Source organism: Agelaius phoeniceus, chromosome 9, assembly GCF_051311805.1.
Source record: "Agelaius phoeniceus isolate bAgePho1 chromosome 9, bAgePho1.hap1, whole genome shotgun sequence".
NCBI classification, from domain to species: Eukaryota; Metazoa; Chordata; class Aves; order Passeriformes; family Icteridae; genus Agelaius; species Agelaius phoeniceus.
In genome coordinates this window covers 16,235,120-16,262,983 of record NC_135273.1, presented here as the reverse complement: position 1 = coordinate 16,262,983, position 27,864 = coordinate 16,235,120, and the positions used below count along the sequence as shown (strand labels likewise).

The 27,864-nt window shown below is 35.9% G+C and overlaps 1 protein-coding gene across 4 annotated transcripts in view; it reads right to left on the bottom strand.

Moving 5' to 3' along the window:
* PLCE1 (phospholipase C epsilon 1) overlaps positions 1-27,864 on the bottom strand; it is a 140,019-nt gene that overhangs the window by 98,636 nt on the left and 13,519 nt on the right. For 3 of the 4 annotated variants that reach the window (XM_077183064.1, XM_077183063.1, XM_077183065.1), the window contains exon 2: positions 16,637-18,226. In XM_077183064.1, the coding sequence (XP_077039179.1) occupies positions 16,637-17,893 (1,257 nt within the window). In that variant the 5' untranslated portion in view covers positions 17,894-18,226. Of the gene's footprint in view, positions 1-16,636; positions 18,227-27,864 lie in introns of those variants that run through there. The other variant, XM_077183066.1, reaches the window with a different exon arrangement.

The following is a 27,864-nucleotide window of genomic DNA, read 5'->3' as shown; positions in this document are numbered from 1 at the left end:
AAAACACTCTCCCCAGCAATCATTAGGAAAATATACCTATACATGTGCACTTTTTTTTTTTTTAATCACATCTTTTTGGGCGCCTCCTTTGGCTGACCATCATTTAACCAGGATGGGAAGAACACCTTTTTTTTTCTTTTTAAAGATGATAGAAGTCATTCAGAATTTCAGGGGGAGAAAACAGCAGCATGTGGAAAATGCTTACAAGTTTATGGGAAAGGATTTTTTCAAAGCAAGTTTCGACACCAGTGTTTGTTGAACCTTTTGAAGTGCTGTGGCCTTTCTGAGGGTAAATAATCATACAAAACATTTTAGACACAGTAAGACTCATAGCACAAACCAGAGAATTTACTCCAAATATAGCATACATATGTTTCTGCAAGAGCGCAGACCATGTGAAGTATAAGCCTGTCAACATTTTAGCAGTGTTCTACTGAGTATGTGTTTCCTGACCAGTGAAACAGTTAAAAGGGGGGGGCAAGACTATAAATACTCTTTCTTCACTAAATATTCAACACAAAAAAGTGCCAAAGCAGCTTAGTTCAGAAAGAAGCCCTTATATACCACAGTGCAAACAACATTTCAACTCCAATTTTTGCCAATAAGCTGAACACTTGTTCTACTGTACTTTTAAACATTATTTATCTTTGAATGCTGAGAAATAATTCAGTTACAAGGAGAATAAAAACTCCATGAAGTTTGGAGTCACATTTAGTAAGTCTGTTGAGTCTCCTCTAAGCAAGTTTACCGTCAAGAAGAATCTTCAAAAATATTTCTAAAGTAGTCCGTTACTTCCGGTAATAAAACCCACCATGAATGCTTCCATGTACAATTATATCTCCCTCTTGTGCACCATGACTGAACTAATAAACCTCCAGACACCTGATCTAGTGTGAATTAGGGAAATCAGGAGCATGTGGAAGCAATAACATTACTCGTTTTTTCCATTGTATTGTATTTCAGCTCTTTCCTTGCCTTTTCATTAGCTAGTGGAACAATGATATAACATGGTGGTGACAATTCCATTTCACACATGCATTGATTACAAGGTACTTGAATATTCTGTTCCTTTTCAGGCTCTAAGCACAAACTTGCTTTTATTAGATCAAATCTGTAGTAAATCACAGTACGAAAGACATTATGAAGTACTTTCATTATTTTCTAATATACTAATAGTAATTTTCAGAAAAGTTAATTTTAGATATTTTTAATTGCAGATATTTGGTCAGTCGGAAGAAAAATCAAGGGAGCTGTACTATCAGTCTTCCAGTAGATACCAGGATGTTACATTCCTTCATATCCATAAAAGAGCAAAGAATAAAAACTATTCATCAACATAACAGAACAGAAATTTTCTACCAACCAACATCAACTGCTCCCCTTGTTATCCTATACTATGTCTATTCCATAAACCATCCTGAGATGTGTATCATGAAGTCATGCCCCCATGTAGCATTGTGTGCAAAGAGAAATACTGGACAGTGGCCATGCTCTTTACTGTATCTGCCTAATCTAGGCTTTTTAAATAGTCAAGTCACCTCTGCATTCATACCAATGAGCAATCCAACAGTTTTAGAAGCACCGCTTCCTGCAGAAAATGGCATTTAATGAAACTGTGCTCCAAATAGGTGGAAAAATGGAATTGTGACCTGCAGGCAAAGGCAGCTGAATGATGCTGTAGGACATGGGTGTATGGGCTCAGAAAGGCTGCCCCAGCCCCACTTGCTCTGTCAGTGCAGACACAGAAACAGCCAATCTGTCTGGCAAACACCTTATAATCTGCAATAAGCCAGAGCCTGGAGAAAGGTCTGTCAGGTATGATCTTTGACTAGTTGGTACACAATTTTAAACACTTAGAATTAATATCTGAAGTGGGGGAAAATGGTTTCATTACCATTTGGGCTTTGGAGTTTTTCTTCCAAGCATCCAGTTGTCTAATCAAACACCAGCACCAAGTTTGGAGTTCCATTTTGCCTCAAATTCAGTTTTCAGGGTTTTTTTCCCCCTTTACTTCTGACTGAAGAAATACCCACCAATGCCAATTAAAAGTGATAATGCAGCAGAGAAAATATATCAAGATTTGCAGTAAAACTGTATGAATTATTCTATCCACCAGATGGCATATAACTCACATTTTACTTCAAATATAGTACAATTTCAATGACAGGTGCAAAGATCAGATTTTTCCTATTTCTTTTTCCCCTAATGTACAAATTTTAATTATATTTTAGTATTCATGGAGTTTCAACAAATGAAAATACGTGTTCTGTAACCATGGCATGGAAAAATGATTTCCACATATAAAATACACCCAGTCCATCTATGAGCTGTTTTGAAACCTTAGCCTTTGCTCTCCTAGCAAGGAGATGCTAACACAGTTCTCTTGGGAAAGTTAAACCTGTAAAACTATCCCTGCAGAGATCTGGGTCAGTATAAATATAGTATAAGGATTCTTATCTAATGAAGCCTTATTGTCAAAAGGACTGCAGAAAGACAAATATTTTATCATCATGGGTATCATACCACATTCTCACAGTTACTCCTGATTATATACATATGTGCATGTATATATACACATCCAAACCAGGTCTAAGTGAAAATCAGTGATGACAGTGATGCAGCAGCCCTGTCAATACTTTCAAAGAGTGTTCCAGTGAAACTTGGGCCCAAATTTTCAAACTGGACTCCTAAAAATCAAACCTGTAAATCCCTAAGACTTCTATCTGTTGCTGGTCTGATTATGAGGAACATAGGGCATTCAGCATCTTGAAAATCATGGCAGTTTTACCAGCAGACTAATTAGGAAATTTCTATGTCTAATTTAAACACCCTATTTTGGCTGCAATATTTTCTGAAATGCACCAAAGTGTGAAGTCTAACTTCAGAAAAGTATAATGAGAATTACTGTATAAACAAAGCTTTCTCAGATTATCTCCATCTTGTTTTCGGGACTCAACTCTGACAAATAGTTCAAACTTTCATGCTTTCATTGGCTGATGTCAGCGAGACCAATTGCATCTGTCCATGGTATTAGGCTAAGTTAAAAGCACTGGGTTGGACAACATGACAACAGCTGGCTGGAGAGGAGCTACTTGCAATAATTAGCAAAATGCAAATAGTCTTTGAACCAAGGATGTACAAAAGCTAATGGTCCTAGAGCCATTTGATCCAAGCAAATCCTATGACCGAACTTGATTCAGGCAGGACACACAAAATATAATTTCTTTTATGCCCTTCATTCTTACCTAAGTCTTATGTCAATAAATGTAGAGGATCAACTGCTGGACCACATGCTAATGGACATACTAATAAGGAGATCCTCTAACTATTGATCACATAGAGGAGAAAATCAGGTAAAGTATGTTAATAAGCACTTCTCTCCTGTGCTAGAGAAAAAAAACTGGTACCAGTGACTTGTCTATAGTGCTTGCTTGCATAAAGAAGTTAAAAATTAGAGAAGTACAAAAATTAAAACTGCAGAATGCTCAGAGGCAACACTGCTGTCTTTCAAAAACAGTGTGGTTTCAAATTTCCAGTTAGCATTTTGTCAATGCTTAATCAATTTTATGAATGTTTCTTAATGAAGAAAAATCACAATGAGGCAAATATCTAGAAGAAAATATAGTATGGTTTTCCACCATACAAAATAATGAATAATCTATTCTAGAAAAACATGCCCCAAACACTTTGTTATCCTACAATGGTAATCTTGACAAGTCATCAAGAACTTTTCTCCCCAATCTTAATGGGTATTCAAGACTTCAATATCTTAACATCTTGGCCTAACAACATGGCAAGGTTTTTATAAAAATATCTGTAAACCTTGAAACTGGTTTTACAGTCCTGCAGACATGCTGTGCTATTGAGCCCCCTGTTCACCTAGCAGCTGCTCCAGGTCCCTGGTACAGCTGTGGGACTTCCTCCCAAGCAGCTGGAACTGACACAGGCACAAAGAGAAGCTCTATGATGTGGTTCAGGACTAACCTAAGAGATAAGGGATGCTAATAGGCTGCTCTCCAAACATGAAAACAACCTATGGTCTAGACTGTCTTTATGGAGCCCAACGTGGTATTTATCAACAGAACATAAAGAAAATAATGTCATCTCAGTCAAAAACTTCAAAATTTGATCCAACGAAGTCATGGACTCAGTCATGGGTTTCCAAGCTGTGCTGCACATACTATTAATGACACACCAATGTCAGCTAAGCAACCAAAAACCTCCTCTTGTATGAGCACAAGTAATGCTGGTACCGTGGCAATAGTAGTATATGAGCAAGGAAAGTTGGGAGCCCTGCTCCTTGTTTCTCGGAGAAAGGTGGAAGTCTGCAAGTCTCTGAAAGCACAGAGACTCAAACTAGCAGCAGCAGTGTTAAATATTTTGATATGCCTCATATTAGTCTTCTAAGAAACTTTGTTATTCTAAGCTTTCCAAAATTATGTGCCATTCTATTTCATTATTTAATTTCATTCGTTGACCAGGTAAGAATTTAAAACCAATTTTTATCAAACTTGAGACACTAAATCTTCTTGAATTTTAAACTAACAACCATTTTTTAAAAAGCAGGTCAGTTTGTCAAATATTTTCCATAGCAGAAATGTTGTTGAGAAAAAAACCCTATAAAATATCATCTAATTAAAAATCCAAGAAGGTAGTAAAACTGCCCAACTACTGAGCCTTGCCACACATGCTTGGCCTTGTAACATCAAGCTTTGCCAAACTGTCTCAATTCAAATGATTTAAAAATCAAAGGATGACTAGTAATCTCTCTCCAAATTCTATTAATTTTCTTTATATTTCTACTTGAAAGTACAAACTCTGTACAGAACTATCATGACAGCATTAGCACTGGTTTACATATGTCTTAGTTCCACAAAAACCAGCAAATCTCTTAGTTCTGGTTAGGTTTCAAAACAAGATTTTGTCGGTTTTTGCTCTCTACATTTTTCAAGTCCCAAAACTCAAAGGACGCTTTGTCAACTATCTCTTTTATTTTCCTTCCAAGTTTTTCATAGAACACTGGCTCCTTTTCATTAGTTCTTTCAGTTAACTACCTTTCATATCCCATTACCAAGTTCGCCCACTACTGTTAAATCAATTTCCATGTCTTTTACTTTAAAAAAAGGGGTTTTAAAGTTTTTGTTCTCTTAGATCCACTGAGTCACAACCACATGGGTATGTCCTGTGAATCTGCTTTCATCTTGGCTATTGTTTTCCTTGTGGTTTTTTGCAGACTGGCGGAATTTAAATTCAGCAAGGATTAGGGGAATCTGGTCATCACTGCCTAATATAAATATTAATTAGCAAATACTTATTATTTCCTGATGAGTGCAGTAGGAAAAAACCCCTTACAACTATGCTCTATCATAGTTGGATTTAACTTTGGCCAAAAATACCAGCTCTTTAGGAAAGGGAATTGCAGTCCTGAAGTGTAACAGTACAACCATTTGCACAGCAATCACCCAATGTAAAGTTTGAATGCTGCTTACCAAACCTCACATGAAAAAAAAAATCCCTAAAAATAATATGGAAAACAAGAGGACAAAACAAAATTTTAAACTGACATATAATAGCTAAATACGGGAGAGATGCCACGTGGGAATTTGAGCTCCACAAAGCTGGACTTATATAAGTAGGAATGCCCATTAAGACCACGCAATTTCATGAAGAAGGAATTTCAGCCTTAAGTACTGGACTTGGATGAACGTAGATTGTGAATATTACAAAAAAGTGCTATCTAATAGTAGAGAACAAAAGAAAAATATGTTGGGAAATTCTTGCCCTCTATAAAGAAAATTAAGAAAAAAGGAGACTCCATCAAGACCACCAGGGTGGGGAATAGTAAGCATGTTGAATGTAAGCTCAAGAATGGCACTAGAAGACAAGATCAGAAAACCATTCGATACGCTTGCTGTAAAAACAGCAAAGCTAGTTAGGAGGAGCTATAAATAACTAGAATTTTCAAGGGAGAGAGGAAAATGCTTCCCTTTCCTATCACTGAATTTAATGAGAAGTCCCATGGAGACTTCCAAGGTCAGGAAGCCGTGAAAGAGAGAGCAGACCTTGTAGTCAGCCACCAAAAGGAACCAAGGGAGAAGGAGCCTGGAAAAGCCATAGAGAAATGAAGGGAGTGCAAACTGCAGCGGTGAAACTCTTTCAAATGGCAAGAGCTGGACTATATCCTGAGGTAAATACTGTTAAGGCTGGCATGTGTAGAAGACTGCAGGGCCCTTAAAACGGGAATGGAATAAGGCCTACAAATGGGTAAATAAAATAGTTGAGGTACATTGTCCAAGGAAGCAAATGCATGCCCTGAGGTTCTGGAGCTGGGGCCTTCACCACAGACCCAGCTCTTCCTCTGCTACTCACTGCTAAGAAACTCAGTGACTCAACAGTAAAGAATATTTAAAGCTCTCAATCCGGGGGACTGACCATGGGAGAAGACACGCTACCAACTGTCTCTGTGTGCTTTTCTATCATGCCAGAGGGTGCAGACTAAATAAAATCTGCCTACTCAGCTTTCCGGGGAGGACTAAAACAGCACAAGAGACAGGTGCAGCTGGATGCCACAGAACAGCCTGCTATTCTAGAGCAAAAACAATCTGGGGCAACAGGTGATCCTTCTACAATCCTACACAGAAATTACTTCAAATCTGAAGATAGGGAGCAATATTTTCATTATTATCTAACTAAACACCTTTTGGGTTAGTAACTAAGTCATTCAAAGGTCCTGAAGAAAGACGTCTGAAGCAAGGACAAAACACAGCTGCTCTCTATGTGGATATGGAGTCAGTTCACCATGAACAAAACAGCAGAAACAAAGTGTACAAACAAGCCAGCTCTAATAGGCAGGCAATATACCAACTATTCCCTGTCTTCCCTGATACACCAGCCCTGCTTTATTCTGAAAATATATATCATACTCAGTTTTAAAATTCCAAAGTTATTTGTATGATTACAAAAATGAACCTGTTATCTATCCAAAGCAGTCCAAAACCTGGGGGTAGCAGAACAGGACAAATATGATGCATTGGTCTGGTAATTATGTAGATGATATAACAGATAAATCAAAATATCCTCATGCAAACACAAAAACTTGGAACTGCTTGAAAATTCCATCACGCACACCCAAATTCTCCACACAAAGCTTTGCCCTGGTATTTCCGATGGTAATTCTGGTAATTCTTCTGTATCAAGTGAGTTCCTGGTGTAGCAAAAGCCCTGTAGTATATGAAACACCTAGGTATAGCAAACAGTGCTTCATCTCTTGAATTTCAGCATAACCTCATGCTTGTAATGGTGTCCAACATATTTGTTGTACTCTTCCATCATTTTATAAAGGTAATTTAATTCTGAAACAAACCATTGATTCATTTATCTCCTCAGCAGCTGAACCACTGGGAGGAAAAACAGGAAACAGCTGTTCCATCACACAAAACCAATGTGTGATGAGAAATTTATTCAAAACTAGAAAAAATATGACTCAAAAGAGATCATCATTTACAAAGGCTGGATTTGCAGTTTTTACAAACCAATTGCAAAGAATCACTGTGCAAGCTAAATTAGATATGCAATGATTCACAAATGCCCACTGATGAAAGAACTTTGTTGCTCAAATGCATTTAAACTATAATAGAGGTCCATCCACAATCTGTTGGTTAAGAAAAACAATAAAAAAGAAACAAACCCCTCTATTTCTGTACTTACAGAAAATAAGAAAATTAATACACTGCTGTAAAATATAGTTCATGTTATACTTCATGTTTATAGACAACCTCTGTCTTTTCCGCAACCCCAACCCTGTTGAGTGACTTGGTGTGAATAGACCAAAAATTCCTTTATGCTGACAGTAAATCACTACATCTCAATGAAATGGTCACATAGCAAAAGGTTTTGCACTCTTGTAGTACCCCTTAACTGCATTTTAAGTAAGATAAGTTTCAAAAGGACATATAGGTAACCCAGAATACAAGTTACTTTCCTGAAAGGGAAGTATTCTGAATGCTCATGAAATACCATGTTTTCCCTTGAAAATGCATACATTGACGTACACAAGCCACCAATGCAATCCCAAGATTGCAAACAACAGACAGGAAGTCCAATTTTACAGCTCCCATGACAACAGCAATGTGCTTATATAAAGTCAAAAAATCTCACATATGCAAGGGTCAGAACTATAATGGCCTCAAACATGCTGCAGGATGCTCTAAATCTGCAAAGTTACTCAAGGATTTAAATCAGGAGATGGAGGACAGTTTGCTCTATGGAGTATTTTTCTTGATTCAACACAAAATCACATTTAGAAAAATTCTCCAGGCCTTGGATACATTCTTACGTTTTTGCTGAAAGACAAACCATCCGGAATTATTATTCAGATTTTTATGCAGCCTAGAAGTAGTTCATAGTTGATTGGTTATATACATTTTTATTAAAAACTTGTTTTTTTCTTTGCTTTTATGCTTGCAACTACAAAGTTCCCTAACATTAATATTAGTAACTGGTAGGTAAATTTGAAGGTGGGTTTCCACCCCCTCCCCTTCACTGGAAACTTACAGGATATGTCTCTTCTGCAGACTACAGTGCAGCACACAGCTACTGAGCTTGCTGAGGATAAAAGGAAATCTAGCCACAGCATATGGAGAGTGTTTGGGAGTTTATCTTCAAACTCTGAGTGAGCTCACTAACAACTAACTGCCTCTAAGTCTAGAGAACAGATGAGATCATCACTTGTTTGTAAAACAGCTAGGAAGGACACAGATTCGAGTCCAGAAGCAGGGCTTCCAAGCACTGTGATAACATGACCGGTAAAAAACAGCATAAACAACTGATGGGGACTGAGGGAACTTTTATTTATTAAGTTAATGATCCCACCTGAGTTATATTACAATGCATTACATATATTTATATAGGGAATATTTTTAGTATAAAACTGTAGTTTTAAAAGTGCTTAATCTAAGCTTGTCTGTCATCTTGGCACACGTCTGTCTCTTAAAACATCTGACATAAAACTATGGTTCACGTGAACCCAATAGCTTCATTCTGCACATGCTTCTTTTTCTCCCTCCAAGTAACATTATCCCAATAGGAGATTTTAAAAGATTACAGTATGACCAGGATTTCACCCATTCTCTAATACTTGAAGGGAATTCCTAAACACTCTAAGAACCATGACTGCTGTAGCATGAAACTAGAGCAGCTAATAATACCTCCTTTGTTTTGGCCACTATTTACTAATGAAGGCTTGTATCCATTCTGATTGCTTGAAAACAATATTTACAGTGTTGAGAGACTAGCATGAAAATAACCAGTACATAACAATCACTTTTAATCACCTTAAAAGAAGATTACATTATTTTACTGTGGATTCAAAGTCCAAATGGTAGCAACACTCAATAGGAATTACACTTACTGGAAAAGCTAAGAGAAAAAAAAACCCTACATTCATGAGAGTTCCTTAGAATATTCAGAGTCCTGCAACAAGTGCAGGTGCTGATTTCAAGACAAAAATAAACTTTTTCATTGCTTTTGTATGCTTCTGTGCTATCACAGCAACCTCCTCTGTAGGTCTCCATATTCCAGTATTTTCTATACTAAAAGCAAGTCTTCAATCTCAGTTCAAAAATTAATGTATCTGGTTACAGTTGAAAATATTAAACAAAATTTTACTTTCACACGATTTGCAGGACAATAGAAGCACTGTTTGAAACATGTGTTTTACAGGTAAATAATAGTGTCTAACTATATCATTGTCTAGTGAAATTATTAGGACAACAAAAATTAAAAAAAAGAAAGAAAATTACAAAGTGGCTACAAATGCCAGGGCTGTTTGTTTCCAGCACTGGCCCTCTTGCAGCATTCCTGATGAAGGCTGTGTGCTGTCACACTGCCCTGAGTCACCCTGGTTCATTTGCTCTGACTGGTGTGGGGGCACCTTCAGAGCCCCCTGGCACTTGGTAGCCAAGTGGAAATACTTGGACAGTGCTTAATGGATGGATTATGTTCCATCTTTATTTTGACTTTTAGGTTGTCACTAGTCCATATTTTCAAGAAAATTTCACGATCAGAGGGCTCATAACTGTACATTATCCAATCACTTTTCACATACAGAAGAACTAAATAGCCTCATTTCTCATGGAGGATGGCTTAGATATTGTGGCAAGTAAAATTTTCCAGTAGACATTTTTCCTCTAAGTTGTTCTTGAAATATCATACTGGTAAGGTATATGCCTACCAATTACTGTCAAGCCAAGCTTATTTAATTTTAGAATTTTTTTTTAAATATTCTGAAAGATTGTAGAAAAGCAAGATAAATTAAAATGTATATGAAATCTCATAAATTCAGATTTTAGTTATTCACTCACCAAGAGAGTCATGTTTATATGGCACAGTTTTTATTAACTTACACCAGAGTAAACAACCCAGCTTTTCAACAGTTCATACAGGTAATGGAGATAACTTAGTTTCAACTGAGAAAGAATTTAGAAAAGTGTCCAACTCTAACACTCTAAAATGAACCCTTTAATGTGCTGCAGAGAGATTTTCTAAACCAGACCTTCATGCTGCTTTACAGTTAATGAACAGTCACTAGAAGGAAAGTCAGAAAATGTGGAAAAACTGAAAGCATAATATAATGCTCTTGCCAAGACTCCCACACTATTGGCTCTAAATACCTAAGTGTGGTCACAGCTAAAACTTATTGTTCATAATTTGGCCCAATGTTGTTAAAGGTATAAGGCAACTGTAAAATAATACAAAATATTAAGCAATTTAGCTCAAACCCTATCACATTATGGTAGTAATATGACTTCTACAGACAGAGGGTAAGTTTTCTGGTTTTAAAGCTAGCCTGTAAAGCTGGAGTAACTCAACCCAAAGCAAATACAAGTATAGACCTTCATTTTTAAAAGTTCAATTTATTTTTACAGTACTTACTGAAGGGAAAACATAATTTCATGCCTATTTGGCTCTTCTCCTGCTTCCCTGATTTTTTTCCAAATAGTCAATTCTGCTCATTAACTTTTTTCTTTAAACAAAGAAATGAGAAATACTGGGTCTGGGTAGAATAAAAACCTGTTTGTCCTTACCTACCAACTACTTTACCATAAGTAAATACACCTTTATGTCTAAAATGCACAATGGCATTTTAACAGGCAAAATACTCATGCACAGTCAGATAAAAAAATTATTGTTAGAGTGGAGAAACACTCCAACCACTTGCAGATTATTTGCTTTATGTCATTATTTCCTGTAAATTCCTTTCAGCATGCTAGACTAGAAATTTTATTTCAAAATGGAAAGCTGAAAAATCTCAAATCTGCCTGTGGCCCATACCATAGAATCACAAATTAGCCTTTTTTGTTAAATACAAGTACAAGTACAGCATAAATGTTAGCCTGAAGAGCAATGTTACATTTCAGGTATGCAGGGAAAAATGTGAAGGGAGAGTAAAAGTCCATCTAAAGAATTCTATCTTTTAAAATATGTAGCAAGAAGTAAAAAAACTGTGGGAAAAGCATGTCATTCTAACAGAAATATGGTATGACAGCAAACCCAGACCTGAAATTCCTACAGAAACAATTAAAAACAACCCAGAAGTGAAAGTCAGTAATAATTTAATTTTTTTAAACTACTTTGTGGGTTGTGAATCTCAGAGAGTTTGGCAGAATAACTTTACTGACAAGACTCGTGTCCAGGTAATTTCATGTGGAGACTCCACAAGCCCTCTGTCTAATAACTCAGATCAGTCATGTGACTGAAACACAGCACATAAACAGGCACTCTATGCTGCTTATTCATACTAACACAAATGCTTTCAAGTTTTTCTTTCACTTCTTAAGAATCAATATGGGCCTCTTCCTTATATAAATTATGTTTTGAATACATTGGGAAAGTGTATCTTCCAAAATACTACTAGATATAAAAGAGGGTTACACTCTTCATTCTGATAAATATTGACAATTAAAGGTTACAATTAACTCAACACCTGAGAAAAACAACCAAAAAATGTTCTTACATACACACAGTATTACTAACCCTTCCTTTCTTCATGTGTTAACATTTGCAGGAACAAGCTCCTGCATTTGGTTAATGCAACTGTTGTTGAAATAGCCTAAGCAGATATTATTTCCATGACTGATAGTGAAATAATCAATCTATCTGTATTTTCAGAAATGCCACAAAAGTATGCACTGACTAGAATTGCTGATACAGCTCTGGAAGGGAGGAGGACAGCAGAGGGAGGGAACTGAGATCTCTCTACAGGTTCAAAATTAAAATCAATATTTATATTAATTACAAAATGTTTACTGTAATTAAGAATCTATTAAGAATTAAAAATCAATTATAAACAACAATTAAAATACTATCTATTAAAAAGAAAACAACTTGTGCCTAGCTCTATTTTTAAAAAAATATTATCCAAGATGACTATTTTAGATTCCACATTAATAAAAATTTTAAAATATAGATTTTTATAAAATGTCTACAAAAAATAAACATTTTTTACCTCCAAATCTTTTTTCTCCCCTGAAATTTTTCTTAACAGACACCACCAACTGATTACAGCTCAACTTTATGGAAATAAAGAAATCTTAACACACGACTCCTTACATTAGCTATGCATATCACAAATCTTTGCATGACATTCATTTAACACAGGAGTCATAGAAATACCATGGACACTACAGAGGAAAAGACCAAAAACCTGATGCTAACAAATGCTGAACTACTATACCAAATCATTGCATGAATTATGAAAAACTCCCACAAGGTAAATCTATTATAGAATCACTATTCTCCATGGGAACAGACATGGAGCAATTAATATTTTCTTTAATTGTCGCCTAATTAGTCGTTGGCATTTCAGTAACTTAGCAACTATGAAGAATGTCAGGTATATTAGAGTGCTAACTTCCATCTGAGCAGAGTTGAGCAAGGCAGCAGAGTTCTTGCTTCTTAAAGCTCAAACTACTGGCACCAGGAATGTAATGACACAGCAGAGATAGTACTGACGCCTACAAAATAAGCTTAACTAAAGAATTTAGCTATTATGCACTGCAACTATGTTGTTGCAGCTGCCATCTGCAGATCTTGAGGTCACTTACATAGCTTGAGAGAATCACTCTGTGAAAGTCTAGTGAGCTGCCCAGATTTCTTATCTTAGTCAATGGTGGACAGGTTCACTTTTGTCACATTACCACCACGGCAAAACCACCATCATATCAGCTAAAAACAAAGTGTATTTCAGCTCTGTGAACCTTACATCTCACAGATCCCAGAAACTCTGACTCTGGGAATTAGTCAATTGCTAACACAGTGCAGCTGGTATCAGGTATCCAAGCAGTGGATATCTGTTCAAGCAAAGCCAACACCAGAGCCTGCACTCTCATGATCTCTTTTATGGCAAACTCTTTGCACTTGTGACTCCTTTAATATGTACTAATGTGAGGGGTCTGCACTGTTCCAACACAGACAAGCAGATGTCTCCTAAACAGATACAACAGCCACGTTACACACACCCATCTGATAAGGGGAAATGCTGCACTGAATTTAGCTACAAAAACTAAGTGCAAAATTAGAAAAAATATTCAAGATAAAGTCTTATGTCAATAAATGTAGAGGATCAACTGCTGGACCACATGCTAATGGACGTACTAATAAGGAGATCCTCTAACTATTGATCATATAGAAGAGAAAACTGGGTAAAGTAATAAGCACTTCTCTCCTGTGCTAGAGAAAAAAACTGGTACCATACAAAACATACATTGAATCCAGAGGAGTCTAAATCTGCATATGAAATACCTCTCAACAGTAATAATATGCTACATGAAGAAAAATATAACATCGTGTATTTTCAATATAGTGCAAATTCTTAGGCCCACCTCCCTATGTAGAGGAAGAAAAAAGAAGAAAAAAGAAAAAATCACTTAACCAAGCGACAGTTCAGTGCCTTTCCTTTATTAGAGCTAGAATTTTTATGTAAGGGATATGCACAAATGAGATCCACATTTTCCTACTTTAAAATATAAAGGTCTCTATTGTTCCATGTTGCACCAGTACTGCTATGAAAACTTAATTTCTCCAACTTTTTTTTCCTCTTGAAGAACAGAACTACTGTTCACTTAGCTGTTCCAAACAGAATGCATGCTCAAAGGGTGAGATAAGGGGAAAGGAAGAACAAATTACCACATTCATTTACTACTTTTTCCTTCTTCCTTTGATTATTAGCATGAAAGATTCCTACGAATGCCCATAATTCATTCAATTATTTTAACCCAGTGCATACATTCAATAGGCCCATATATTTGTGGCATCCATTAAGTTAATTTCTGTTTGTGTAAATCTATCTATAATGCTAATAATATAAGCCATAACCACATACAAATATTATTACAAAAACAATATTCTGTGCTAAAATAACAAGAAAACAATGCTAAGAGAACTTGATGCATGTTGAACATAAGGAGATTATATACAGAGGCTGATAAGAAGAAAAACAATTTTAGTGTCCATCTGGATGAAGAAACACTTAGAAACATGTGGTTTTAAACTTTTTCTGATCATGTGTCATTCTGTGCATTGTAGTTATGCAAAGTGCTTTACAGTCCCTGTTTATCTTTTGCTGACTTGGAGACAGGACTTTTTCTATTTAAATAATTATTCAGTGAATACTTATTACTTTTGTTTCTGAGTTCATATAAACAGACTCCAAAAAATCTTCAGATTAAAGCTCTCCCACCCCAAAATGCTGTACGCTCTGTATTATACAGCGGTGGTGGAAAGTGGTTGAACAGGCAAGTGTGATAAAACCGAAGGAACTCACGTCAAATTGGCAATGCCCAACAAAAACTTATAAACACATCCTTCAGCTATCTCAGCTACAAAACACTGTCCCATCTCTCCCCCCTAAAATTTGTAATGATACTTAAACGTACCATGCATACACCATGTTAAATAAACCCACAGAATTATATTCACCCCTTCATAGGACAGTGAACATGCTCTCTTCACTGCATCTGCTCTCCCAGCAAGTTTGTACTTCCACTGACCAGTGTGGTGAATTTCACAAAATCAACAGTACCACAAAGCTCTGCAACCTGGTAAAAAACCTGACATACACATGTTTATAGAACTCTTCAATTAACTATTTAAATTGAAAAATACTAATTTCTAGAAGGACACAAGTCTATTACAGGAGGGCACAACTGTCATGGAGTCAAGTCTTCTCTTCCCTTATCACTGCCAAAATTTCATATTCGTTTGATCAATTTTACCATAGGATTCGGTGATCTTACATGAATGTAAATGATAGATGAATATGTAAGTTTTCTTCCATTTCAGTCCTACTGGAAGTTGTTGAAGACTGAGCAATAACTGCTAGAAATTTCTTCAAGAAGAAGAGATTTCCATTTATTCAGGATCAATTTATAAGCATAGCTTATATGACAACACACTCTTTTACCTTGATTATTTTTCCCCTTCCTCATGGTTATTCATACATTTTAACAGAAGAAAACTACAGCTCCTTTTTTTGCTAAGCTCAGTAATCAGTGGTCAAAATCTTTTACAGATTACATCAACAACTATTTAATTTCCACCAGCGTAGAAAATCTTCTACTACTTAAAATAATTAAGAACGTGCTTAAAATCTTAAAATATTAAGAATGTGCTATGTAATTTTTATAATAATAATTTATACATTCATGATTTCATTCTAAACTTAGTATTCATTGTGTTATGTAACTTAAGGGAACACAAACCAGGGCAGTATCACCACATTAATGTACATTATTCAAGTATTACTTGTTTTATTATTGTAAAAGAGGTGTAAAAAAAATAGAAATACCTTCAACTTGGGGAAATACTATGCTTTCTTTTCCTGAGCAATAAATTTTTCACTGCAATCTAACACTCTCATATATAATGCTTTTCTTATATTTATGGAACAACTGTATTATTAGTTTATCTATCAAATGTTTATACATACATATATGCTATATATATCCAATTGTGTAGAATTATAATAAATAATTTTACACCTATCATATAAATGGAAAAATATAAGTGTATATTACATACCTTTTCTGTTTAAAATATAAATACCTATAAAATGCATTTATCTTTTTATCCTGTATATAGGTGTGTTATATTCTTATATTCTTATATATATATATATATATTCTTATATATATTCTTTTTTATATATATATATATATATATATATATATATCTCCTATATATTCTTATATAAAAAGAATATTTATCAAGAAATAAATTTATACATAAATCTAGGTATAAATATTTACCTACACACATTTTTATACTGATATATATGTATAGACATATATATATATAAATTTTATATACATATAGTTATAGACATATTTACCACACGGCTATTTTAAACCAAAAGAATTTTAGAGGATGGCAGTACATTTTTCTAAAAAGCAGTGTTCAGCATAAGATTGTTCAATGTGGGTAAGTGAAATATCCTATTCAGTGTTACTAAGTATTTACTAGTTGAAGCCACTTTTTTAATTGAAAGGTTATCATGTTATCAAAACAAACAAGGAAACAAAACAAAAAAACAAACAAAAAAAAACCCAAACAAACAAAAATACCACTATGAAAAGCTTACCTCATACCATAAGGATTTCTCAGGACAGGAATTAAATTTCCATTTTATTAGGGACTGAATTATAGTTAGCTGTTCTGTTGTAATCCTAGAAAACTTCATGCCACTGTTGTTTCTCCTTTGTTCAACATAATTCCAAGCAACAGTTCCTATGTGCCCTGATGGTAAAGTCCTAAAAATTGCTCTTGTTCCAGTATAAACTGATTTTTTAACCTCTTTATCATTTTTACAGAAACGTCTTATTAAGAGTGTCGAACGTTCCTTTTTGTTTCTAAAAAAATCCTCTTCCAGCTCTTCTTCACAGTTATCACTGCAGTCCTCAAAATGGCTCAGAAAGGGCTTTGAGGGCATCCTTCCAGTAAAGTTATTTCCACAGAAGTTGTGACCTGAGCATGCCACTTTAACCTTTCGTGGTGCTCTTTCCAGACATAAGAACTTATCCCTCAAAGCATCTTCATACAACTGCTGTCCATTTTTATTCTCACAATTATTTGTCAACTGCATTATGCTGCAAGTGCAGGCTGGGGAACCAGTGGTGTTACCATCACCATCACTCATGGGCTGCAAGCAGTCATCCAAAAGGAAGCTGTTGTGTAAACCACACAAAGCCTTTGATATATTCCTTTCACTAGCACAATGTAAGTGAAAAAAGGCCACTTTATCAGGATCACTGCTGTCATTCTTATTTACTGCTGTCTGGCTTCTTAATGAAGGTCCATTCATTTTCAACTGAATTTCAGCAAGCATGGCTCTTTCCAGAGAAACAGGAATTCCAGTTTCCAGGCATGCCTCTTCCCCTGCTAGAGGAGCACAAGATTGATACAACTGGCTGCAGGAGATATTGCTCTTGTAGTTCTTCTGTACAATGTTACAGTTAATGTTAAGAAATTCCACTGAATCAGAGATGGAGCTGTTCCTCTCCCAGAAGTTTTCATTACTCTTGTCGTTAGCCAGTTGTTCTTTAGCCAGAGGGAATATTTTGGGCACTGAGCCCTGAAGACTTTCTTCTTCAAGTCTGTGTAAGTAAGACAGATTGTGTGTGGTTTGCCTTCCTGAACTGGCTGTATGTCTTCTTATAACACTGGTGTCCAAAGCATTTTCAGTATTTTCATCTCCAGCTGACTGGGCAGCTATCACTTTACCCTGTACCACAGAGAGCAGAACAGACGCTGTCATCTCCTCAGAGGTCATCTTGACACAGTCTCTGGTTGCTGGATGTGTGCTGGGGACGGGGGGAGGACCTTCCCCACCAGTCCTCATACCATGATTTCAGTGTAATGAAAGCTAAAGAATCAGGGAACACATGATAAAATATATATCAACTGCTTGTTCTTTTTGCACCGATGTCTACAAAAAATTTATTGTTTCTACTGTTGGGCTGCTAGGCTTTCCCAAACTTGGATTACTGGCTTGAGACATTAACATTTTTAAACCAGTTCTTTATTATGATGTAGCCATTCAGCTGGACTGTCTCCACAAGTAATTTTTCTGTCATATATAGCCCACACAATGTTGCCTCAGATTGTAGATCACGAAACACATACTCCATGTCACAGATGCATCTCCCCACAGGGCACCCACAAAGTTGTTTCTCTGTAGAGAAAAAACATATATAGATATATTAAACAGCATCCATGGAACAAAATCCACCATCATAACTACAAACACAAGATAATTGTACTGAAACCTAGAGAATTCCAAAATACACATTTAAATCTGTCTTAAAATTTCACAGAAGAATTTTGGACTGTCATCACTGTCATGTTTTACATATTTAAATAGCTTTCTCCACTTCACTACGGAAGGTGACATGACTGCAGAAAACAAATTAGTCTGAAGCTGTAACAATGAAATTGAACACATAAATAAAAAGGGAAAAAAGAAAATGTATTTTCCATATTTTTTCTGACTCAGGATAACCAGGATAAAACATTTTGAAGAACACAATCAACTTTAAATCTACACTGTCTTTTAAAATAATTCTTTTCATGTTCAGAAGTACAACTACAATTGTTTTGGTGTTATATGGTTTTTGCTTTCCTTAAACTGTATGCTGTTACCATGAAATCATAAAGAAAACATAGTATTTTCACCACAAGTTTATAACTAAAAAAGCATGAAGAGTAAAATCGAAACAGAAATAATCTTCTGACTCCTTTACTTGTATGCCTTAAGCTAAAAAGCTAACCTGCCTTTCAACATTGTCATTAATTCCCAACTACCTTCCTGCAGGCAGCACAGTAGAAATAAATCTTGGAATCAGAAAATATGAGATTACAGACAGCTCAACAAAGGAAACAGAAGACTAAAAGAGACATTCCTAGATAAATCATGGTCAATTAAACAAATGCACTTATAGTTCAATTTATCACATTTGCCACTAAAAACATAACATGTATTATTAAAACTATGGAAAATGTAGGCAGTTATATTAAGGCCTACATTTACCAGAACAGTCTAAATTCAATAGGAACAAGCAAAAGAAAAATACTTTAAATTTTAAAAAATAGCAGAAAACTAAGGCAAATGATGAAATCAGTTTCAGCTACACATAATAATTAAATCATCCATAGTGGACAGAATTAGAAATTATGGGGGGCATAAAAAGCAGCAAAGCTCAATGATTAATTTGAAGTGTAAAATCTATTTTGATATTCTTCTCAAGTAGTTATGATTAACAATTTTATTTTAATCCATTTTAGAGTGTCAGGTTTCATTTTTTATTGATTGCTAACCTTCATCCAAAGGCAATCTGGCACAAATCAAAAGGTAAACACAATCATTCGTTCACGGGATATTTGACATCCCATTTTCCCACCAAATTAAATTAATAAGTGTAACTAAATGCATCATATTTGCTAGGGTGGACGGAGGGTCACAAAAAAAAAAAAAAGAAAAAGAAATTTAAAAGAAGTGACATTTAGCTACAAATCGGTGGCTTAAAAGTTTGCTAGGGCAAGAACAGCACTATTTCTTCATACAATAACTACCACAAGTACATGGAAAAAAATGCAATTTCATACTTCAATAAAGATTTCAATTTTACTGGTTTAACAACAGGGAGGGTCACAAAGGAAAGTGACAGAGAACAAAGAGCCACAAGTTTTACATTCTCCACCCATTACGAAGCGCATGTACACGCCAGATCAGCCAGATCAGAGTCCAGGTGGTAAACTCAGATCCTGTACTGGAGAGATTTAGCACCAGAATGGAAAATAACAGCCCCAGTTCATAGAAAAGTTGTGTAGAAGGAGATAGCAGTAGTTCAATGGAGTGGCAAGCTTGGGTCTTAAGACAGAGTCATATTACCAACACAGCTCACAGAGCACCCTATGACTTACTGCAAACAGCTCAGCTGCAGAGCACATACAATGAAAAGGAAACACTCATGCAATTTTTAAAGTCTACATTCTCTGGTAGTCCCTCTACCTTTAAACGGTACCCTGAAATTTATTTTAATCCACTTTCTTCAACCTCACTTATTTCCCTTTAAAAAAAAAACAAAAAAACCCCACACTACCACCAACATGCACACAAAAAAAAGGAAAGCACTTCAGCAATTCTTATTGTATCATTTCCTATCCCTCTTCCCTGTCCTTCCTCTTCAAATACATAGATGACAGCTTATGTAACTTTTTGACACTACACACTTGATGGAGCCCATCTTATTTTTTTCTGGCAACCAAGGCCTTTCAGTCCAAACCTACATACAGTGATGCTGATCAAAGGAGAAAGATTTAGGAAGGAGAAGCAGCTGATTTTTTTCTTGATCTCTTTTTTTTTTTTTCTTGCTATATCAAGTAACAATAATTCTTTGTAAAAGGTATAAAACATCAGTAGTTATCTTCAGCACTGATTTTTCAAAGAATTCTGTGATCTATCAAAATGTCTTACTCTACTGATTTATCTTTCCTGCCACCATGATATATACATAAATGTACTCCCTGTATTATTCCTATGTCAAGGATAAAAATTAATGGATTGGATTGTCACTGCAAGTATTATACCTCTTATTACAGCTGTTGCTAAGTGAAACTAACAAAATATCACTCTACTGTGCAAAAAGACAAATTATTATGCAACTTTAACATCTCACAATGACTTTAAGATTATGAAATTGACCATGTATGTTAAATTACACTGCTTTTTTTATGAAGAAACATTAAAAAAGAAAACTAATCACATCACTGATTTGCTTCTGTAAGTAGAAATTTACTAAAACCAGAAGCCCATTTATATCCCTGACTATCCAAAAAGCCCATTCACAGATTAGGACTGAGCTTTCACAGTCCTCCTTCCTACTAATAATAATGGAATCATTTTCCCATCTCTCTCTTACACCAAAGTGTTTCCACACCCACCCCAAACAGCTTCTCTCAGACCTTTTTCTTTTCTCTAGAAATTATCTCAAATCTCCCTCAACACTGGCTCTGTTGGTCACCTCCCTCCCGAGCTGCTGAGGCCATACACCTCTCCATTCTCCCCTTGCCCATTCTCTCTACCAGTATCACTCTTCTCCATCTGTGCCTGTTTGAAATCCAATTCATCAAGAATAATGTCTGCATAAGAAGCTCCCACTGCATGTCCAGCTGTTCCCATTCTCTTGTGATCACTGCAATGCGACTGCAATGCAAATGTGATCCATCTCAAGAATCTTTTTACTCAAGTTACTTCACAGCTAAAATATCTTCCTAATCTAATTCGTAGTATGGTTGTACTAATGTGCTACAATAGGCTCAAGGGAGAAAATGAGCAGCATAGGGAATGGAAGAAAATGCTTCCTAATATGGTTTATACATTTCTGCAATTTGCAAACATAATTTGATGTTTCAGCTATGTCAATCTAGCAGGTAGCTTCCACCAAAACTGGTAGACCTACTCCTCTCCTCACTCTTCTCTTTTTGTCCCCTCTCTCTACACCCTCACTCATTTGGAGATCATGAATCCACAGAGTCAAACTGATTCACTTGGTTGATAAGTCAAAAAATTATTCTTTTCATCCAAACAAACTGCAGCCACGTGATCACTATATTACATGAAAAGAAAATATCAGGAATGCCTGGTAGGGACCACACATCTCAGTAGAAGCTCCAGTTTAGGTCACGTTTGCTAGGATGTCTAAATGCACCCTGACATTTCTCTAAGTCTGGTATGTCTAGTGTATGATGCAAAACCTCATGAGATAGCAAGTAAATACCACATTGGCAAAGCTTCTGATCTACGGACAACTGCAAAAATATCTGAAGTTGTGGCTCTGCTGAACAGATGACAGGGGTTTCATGTGTCCTCAGTTATACTCTTCTCAGTGTCTGCTTTCCACTGCAATCAACAGATTTCAATTCGGTGTGCACAGCAAATTCCTGAAACTGATGGAATTCATTACACATGCTATGAAGTGTGTTAACACAGTGTTATATATGCTATCAAGTAAAAACCTCACAAGCTCAACCAATAAAACTGCATTTCGTATCTTACTGTAGAATTGCAGAACTATCACTCCCTGCGGCTTCCTTTACTTGCCTGTCTGCATTTGGGTGAACAAAGCCTAGATCTTCATATAAAATCCTCAAACAAACATACACACGCACTTGCATGTAAAAAAGCTGAAATTATTCAAAAGCATACTCTTCCCATCATTCCCATCCACAGTGGTTTAGTTTACAGTTAAATCTGACCATAAAAGCATATGAAGCAGACAGCAAAGCCTGCACTGTACTCAGTACATGCTGGCATTTTCTAAAGCCACTAGATTGGCTGATGAAATCCATTAATAATGACACTGGTTCATTTTACAAGGCCTAAGTTATGTCAGAAATGTAATGTGCTCCTTCTATCAGTAAAGGAAAGTAAAAATATAAGAAATTAGATCCAGCATTAGTGAATCATTGTGGATGCAGAGGTCAGCCAACAAAGACAAATGAGTAATTAAAAAAACAACCTGGCAACCATTCAGCATACGCATTCTCAGAATGTATTAAGTCTGAAAACATGTGACACAAAAGTAATTTGTCTACTTTTTTTTTTTCATTTACACTGACTGCATACACTTTAAGACTTCAAGTACAAGCTGGTTTTAATTAGTATTAATAACAATTAATATCAGCATTTAATGATTTCTTAATCCCCAGATATCTGGACCCGAAGTCTACAACAGTCTAGGCAAAACATCCAACATAATCAAAGACTACAAAACTGTATTAATTTACTATCCATTTAACCTGTAACTCATTACTCAATCTGAAGTCAGACAGAATTCTGCTTCAGTGAAAACAAAATATAGCATGTTGAACTTAGAGCATTATTTAGTCTTAGAAAAGGCATTTGAAGGACCAGAACCATCACACGATGTGGTTAAATTAGAAAGCCCTTCAATTCTAGGCTATCAAAGGAAAAGAGGATCATGTAAATGTTTGAGGATGCTGTTTGGATTGTGGGAACAAGCAGCAACTGCATGAGGGGCAGTAAGGGATGGGTGTCAAGGTGAAGATGGGAATTGTTTGGAGAAGCTGGGTGCTGTCAGTGATGCCAAATGCAATTCTGTATGTATGATGCCGTGGGAGCTGCACAGGAAATTCAGTGAATGCCTGGTAGGGCCAGGATTATGATGGCAGAGAATAAGGGGGACTGAAACAGATACATGACATTACTAAACACATACTGTGGTTTCCATGGACTAACTGCTATTGGATTGAGACAGACAGTAATTCAAAACAGCTAAAGGGAAGTGCAAGAACCCTGACAATCCTCCCCTCTACCCTGGCCATACTGAGACATTTACAACTATTTCTTCAACGTACATCCTACATGCTACGTATACAAGGTAACTATCCTAAGCAAAAGTCATTTCAGCATACAAAACACCCACCAACAACCAAGTGATTTTATTAATTATTTCAAATTACTATTATTTACATAGTATCTAAGGCATAAGCAATCAGTTACTGAGAGATTCTTGGGAAATTACAGAAAATAATTTGGCATAGTAAGTGGATATAAAACTACTGATCATCTTTGTCACATCACCCCAACAACTATGCTTGACAACTATAATCCCAGTTCAAGCTCTTAAGGAGAAAACTGATTTATGAGAAAAATGGTTTGTATATTAGAACTACCCATTTACAATTAAAAAAGAATAATGGGCTTTGTTTTTTAGTATATAAGTTATAGTTTGTTCCAGACCAATTCCTTAAACAGAATAAGAAACCACATTTATTGAGCTCTCTTCAATTTATGCTGTATCATGCAGACTACAAGTTTTTCATTACAGTGTTTTATGTCAGAATCAAGCAGGAGATACTGTCACAATAACAGGGCACCAACATGTCATCACCATTTTCTAAACCTCATTTCTCCCAAGGGGACTATGGGCAAACAGTAAAGAGGAAATAGCTAGACTCTTAAGAATCACTCAAGATGTGCACAAATCCTATTTGAACAGTTGGAAGCAAGTTATAACAACATTTGATTTGGCAAAGAGCATCATTCAGAACTTCAGATTTACCACCAGCATCTGTGTTTCAGCAACAAAAAAATCTCAAAGAACTACAGTATTTGTATGTCCTGTCAAGTTGGAGCCTTTTTTCTAATTTCTAGAATACTTATCTAAACATAATTGTGTATTAGATGTCTCAAACTATGCAAATGTCTGCCAGATGGTGAACCCTCTCAATTGCCTCATCATTCATCACTCCATCAGGGAGAATGTTAAGCTTCTGCCAGATACCAGCTCCACTCTTCATTTCTTTACAGGAATTCCTTTTCTGCCAAGGAGATGCACAGAGAGAGGCCAAAACTGCATTTATCTCACTGTCAGGATCAGTTCTGTATTTCTTTCTAGATCTGACCTGCAATAAGCTGTTTAAATAAACTTTCTGTTTAGTGGTTACTTAAATTTCATGCTAAGTGACCTTATCTGGAAGCTGTAATTCCATCACTGACACTTGGACAAACAAGCCCTTCTACCTGAGATGCACAACTCCAGCTGTTAAAGGCAGAATAATTCTTCTCCATCTTTGAACAAGTACTTCTAAACTTTTCTTAATTTTTGAGGAATGTGAAAACAGTCTTAAATGCATAAAAAAGATTTTCAAGCACTGAGTCACCCACAGGAAAACAAAGTGCAGTACAATTAAAAACAAAAAATTTCAAGGCACAGAATTCAGCAGACTTATCACTGGTAAGTAGATCTCTTAGAAAGATTAGACAAAATAAAAAGCGAGAAGAAAGTTACTGACAATTAATAAACTATATTACACAAAAGAATAGGCTAAATAATGCTTATACAGAAAAAAAATAAGAAATACAGTGAGAAATAAAATTTTTTTTTTAAAGCATGTAAAAAACAAATGCACTAGCGCCATCAGAATTTAAGATCTGAAAATTTAAAAAGTAATCATACAAACCTTTCCAAAAAATAGAAGCAATTAAAAATGAGGTTTGAGTTTTAAGCTAACTGCCCTGCCCACACATTGAGTGTGTGTTTGAGTACCAACAATTAGTCATTCAGATCCTTTGAAGCACCTAGAGTTTCAGACTTGAAAATAATTCATCCATCATCCTATTTCAAGGCTTTGTCCGCCTTTGAAAACTTTATGGTTTCCCTGAACTCAATGCCATCATTCATACCTTCATCTTACCCTTAAAAAAATTCTCGAGTTCTACACACACACACACACACCCCCCTTCATTTGCATGGTTTCACTTTAGTCAAATTATGCCATTTCTCCTCAGTTGCTAAAGCACAGTAAGTCCCTTCATTAAGGCCACCTAGTACTAAATATGTTGAAAAATAACAGAAGACTTTTCTACTGATCAAGGCTCTAAGTCTACCAAATGGAAGTGAAGAAGAAGAATTGAAAGTGCTTTGTGCACAACACATCTTGATTTGAAATTATTTTTAAAAAATTTCAAATTGTGTCTTTGTTAAAATATTAATGAAAATAATTGTTGTCATCACAATACAATTAATAAATATCGGGGAAATTATAGTATGTACTTATTTATCAATCACTTAAAACATTAATACAAAATAGAAAGCTTACAGACAAAAACTAATATGCTGAGAATTTGGTTATCACATTCAAAATCTGCCACTTGGAAATATGAACTGATTATGACTCCAAAGAGTCAACAGTAACCTGGGACTACAGACTAATGTAGTAGTAATTAGTAAACATGGCATACCATATCCACCACAGTTTTTATCAAACCCTCTCTTCAAAGAGTCATTAGTACAAACAAACTAAGTACATGAGAAGGACAAATTACAGAAAGCCAGATAAAAGCCAGATGAGTTCTTAGATGTGAAGGGAAGTAAGTAGGAAACAGATGTTGGCCTTCAGTTGTAAAAAACATCCAATCACAGATTCACAATGGCACACCAGTGACAGAACTGGGTGTTTCACACTCTGATCCCAGTCCCTTCCTACCACACCTGTGAAAAATGCTTTTGGAGATGCTACCTTAACCAGAGGATAGCATTTGTCTGAGTCAGTTGCTCCAAGCCTTCAGAGGTCAGCCAGCCATTGGCCAAGCCCTACAGTACCACAGCATGCCAGCCACACTCCACACCCTGCCTGGAGCACCACCCATGCCTGCCAGCAAAGCTGCACCCCCTCTACTGGGATCCACACTTCAGCAGTGACAGAAACCAGCACATCAGTTTCTACAGCAGCAGGATTATTTGCCTGGACACTGGTAACACAGTAACAGTTCAGCCCTAAGGTAAAGAACCCTTTACCAAATATGCAAACACCATTAACTCTCATTCTCCTTTTTCCTAAGGCAATACCAGAGAGGTTCATATCACAAAGCAAAATCCCATGTCCAGCAGGAATCTCTAGCCCTGGCAAGCCTCTTTCTTATCCAGTTCTGCTTAACAGCAAAGTGCCACTGGTAGTAGCCTTCCCATGTGAGCTCACTAGCATTTGTACCATGTGAAACCACGCCTTCAAGGGACCTTATGTGCCACACTGACACATATTTCAACAAACAGCAACTGCACTTTGTCATACAAACCTGTCACCCCGCTGAAGTTTTATAATTACTCCAATCCAGCTGTGGCACAATAAGCAGCAAGAACACTTCAGTTTCCTAGTCTTGTTTGTTTTTCCTTACAGCATTTTTCTCGTGTGAGCACCCAAGTCTTCTCTCATTTCCCTCTCTCGCACTGTCCTGTATTAGCTGTAATTCAAGCCACTCTGGTGAGAACACAACAAACCTGCAATAAAAATATTTCTGAGACTAAAATGTCTGAGAGTATGTTAAAGGCACATATTTCACTACAGTTTATGTTCTGTAAACCCAAGCTAAGACTTTTAGTCACAGTATGTTAAGCCACAGTAGTCCTATTTAAAACATGACTTGAGAAATAACTTTAATGTTACTGTTCAGCTGTCATAACTACAATAAGATTGAGTTTGAAGCCCCAGTATATGTTTCAAATAAAAATTAAATGCTAATCTGTAGGAGGACATAAGTTCAGTCATTTGTCAATTTATGCATTTACACTTTAGTTAAGGAAAAGCAAAGAAAAATATTTCAAATGCTGAAAACCGACATTATTAAATCACTGCACAATTTCCCTTTCTCAAAATAGATTTTCTTTGTATACCCCTCTGGATCTATTAATGCCATTCATTCAGGAATCTTAATATTTAACCTCTTATTCTTTCTCTTTTGAACATCTGCTATGTCCTGTGCATATTATTATGCCTAAGAGAGAATATAAGACTAGAAAACAGGGTAAAAGCAAAACAAGGCAAGAGCAAACAACCTGTTTACTTCAATTGTAATTAATTATCTTCTTTAAAAACATGGAATTTTCAGAAGACTATTGATTCAGCAGCCCGGAAAATACATTAAACTATTTCTATATTAATATTACTGTTCTAATATTTCTAGATATTAAGCACTGTGACACTGAAAACAGCACTACTCAAATAATATTTGCTCAGCAAATCAAGACTACATTAATTTTTTTCCTATGATGGTTTTATCAGTCACATCATTCTCTGGGAGAAAGCCCACCCTGACATCTAATTCAAGCCATGAACCAACCTTTAAGATGTTGGCTCTTGCTAAAATGAAATGTGCAAGCAGCAAGTCACCACACAACTGCAAATTATTTTTTCAGGATGTTGGAAGATGTTCTTTATGTTCAGATAAAATTTATTATGTTGAGAAAGACCCCTTCAGTGATAATTTTAAATTAAACGTTTTAATACTTC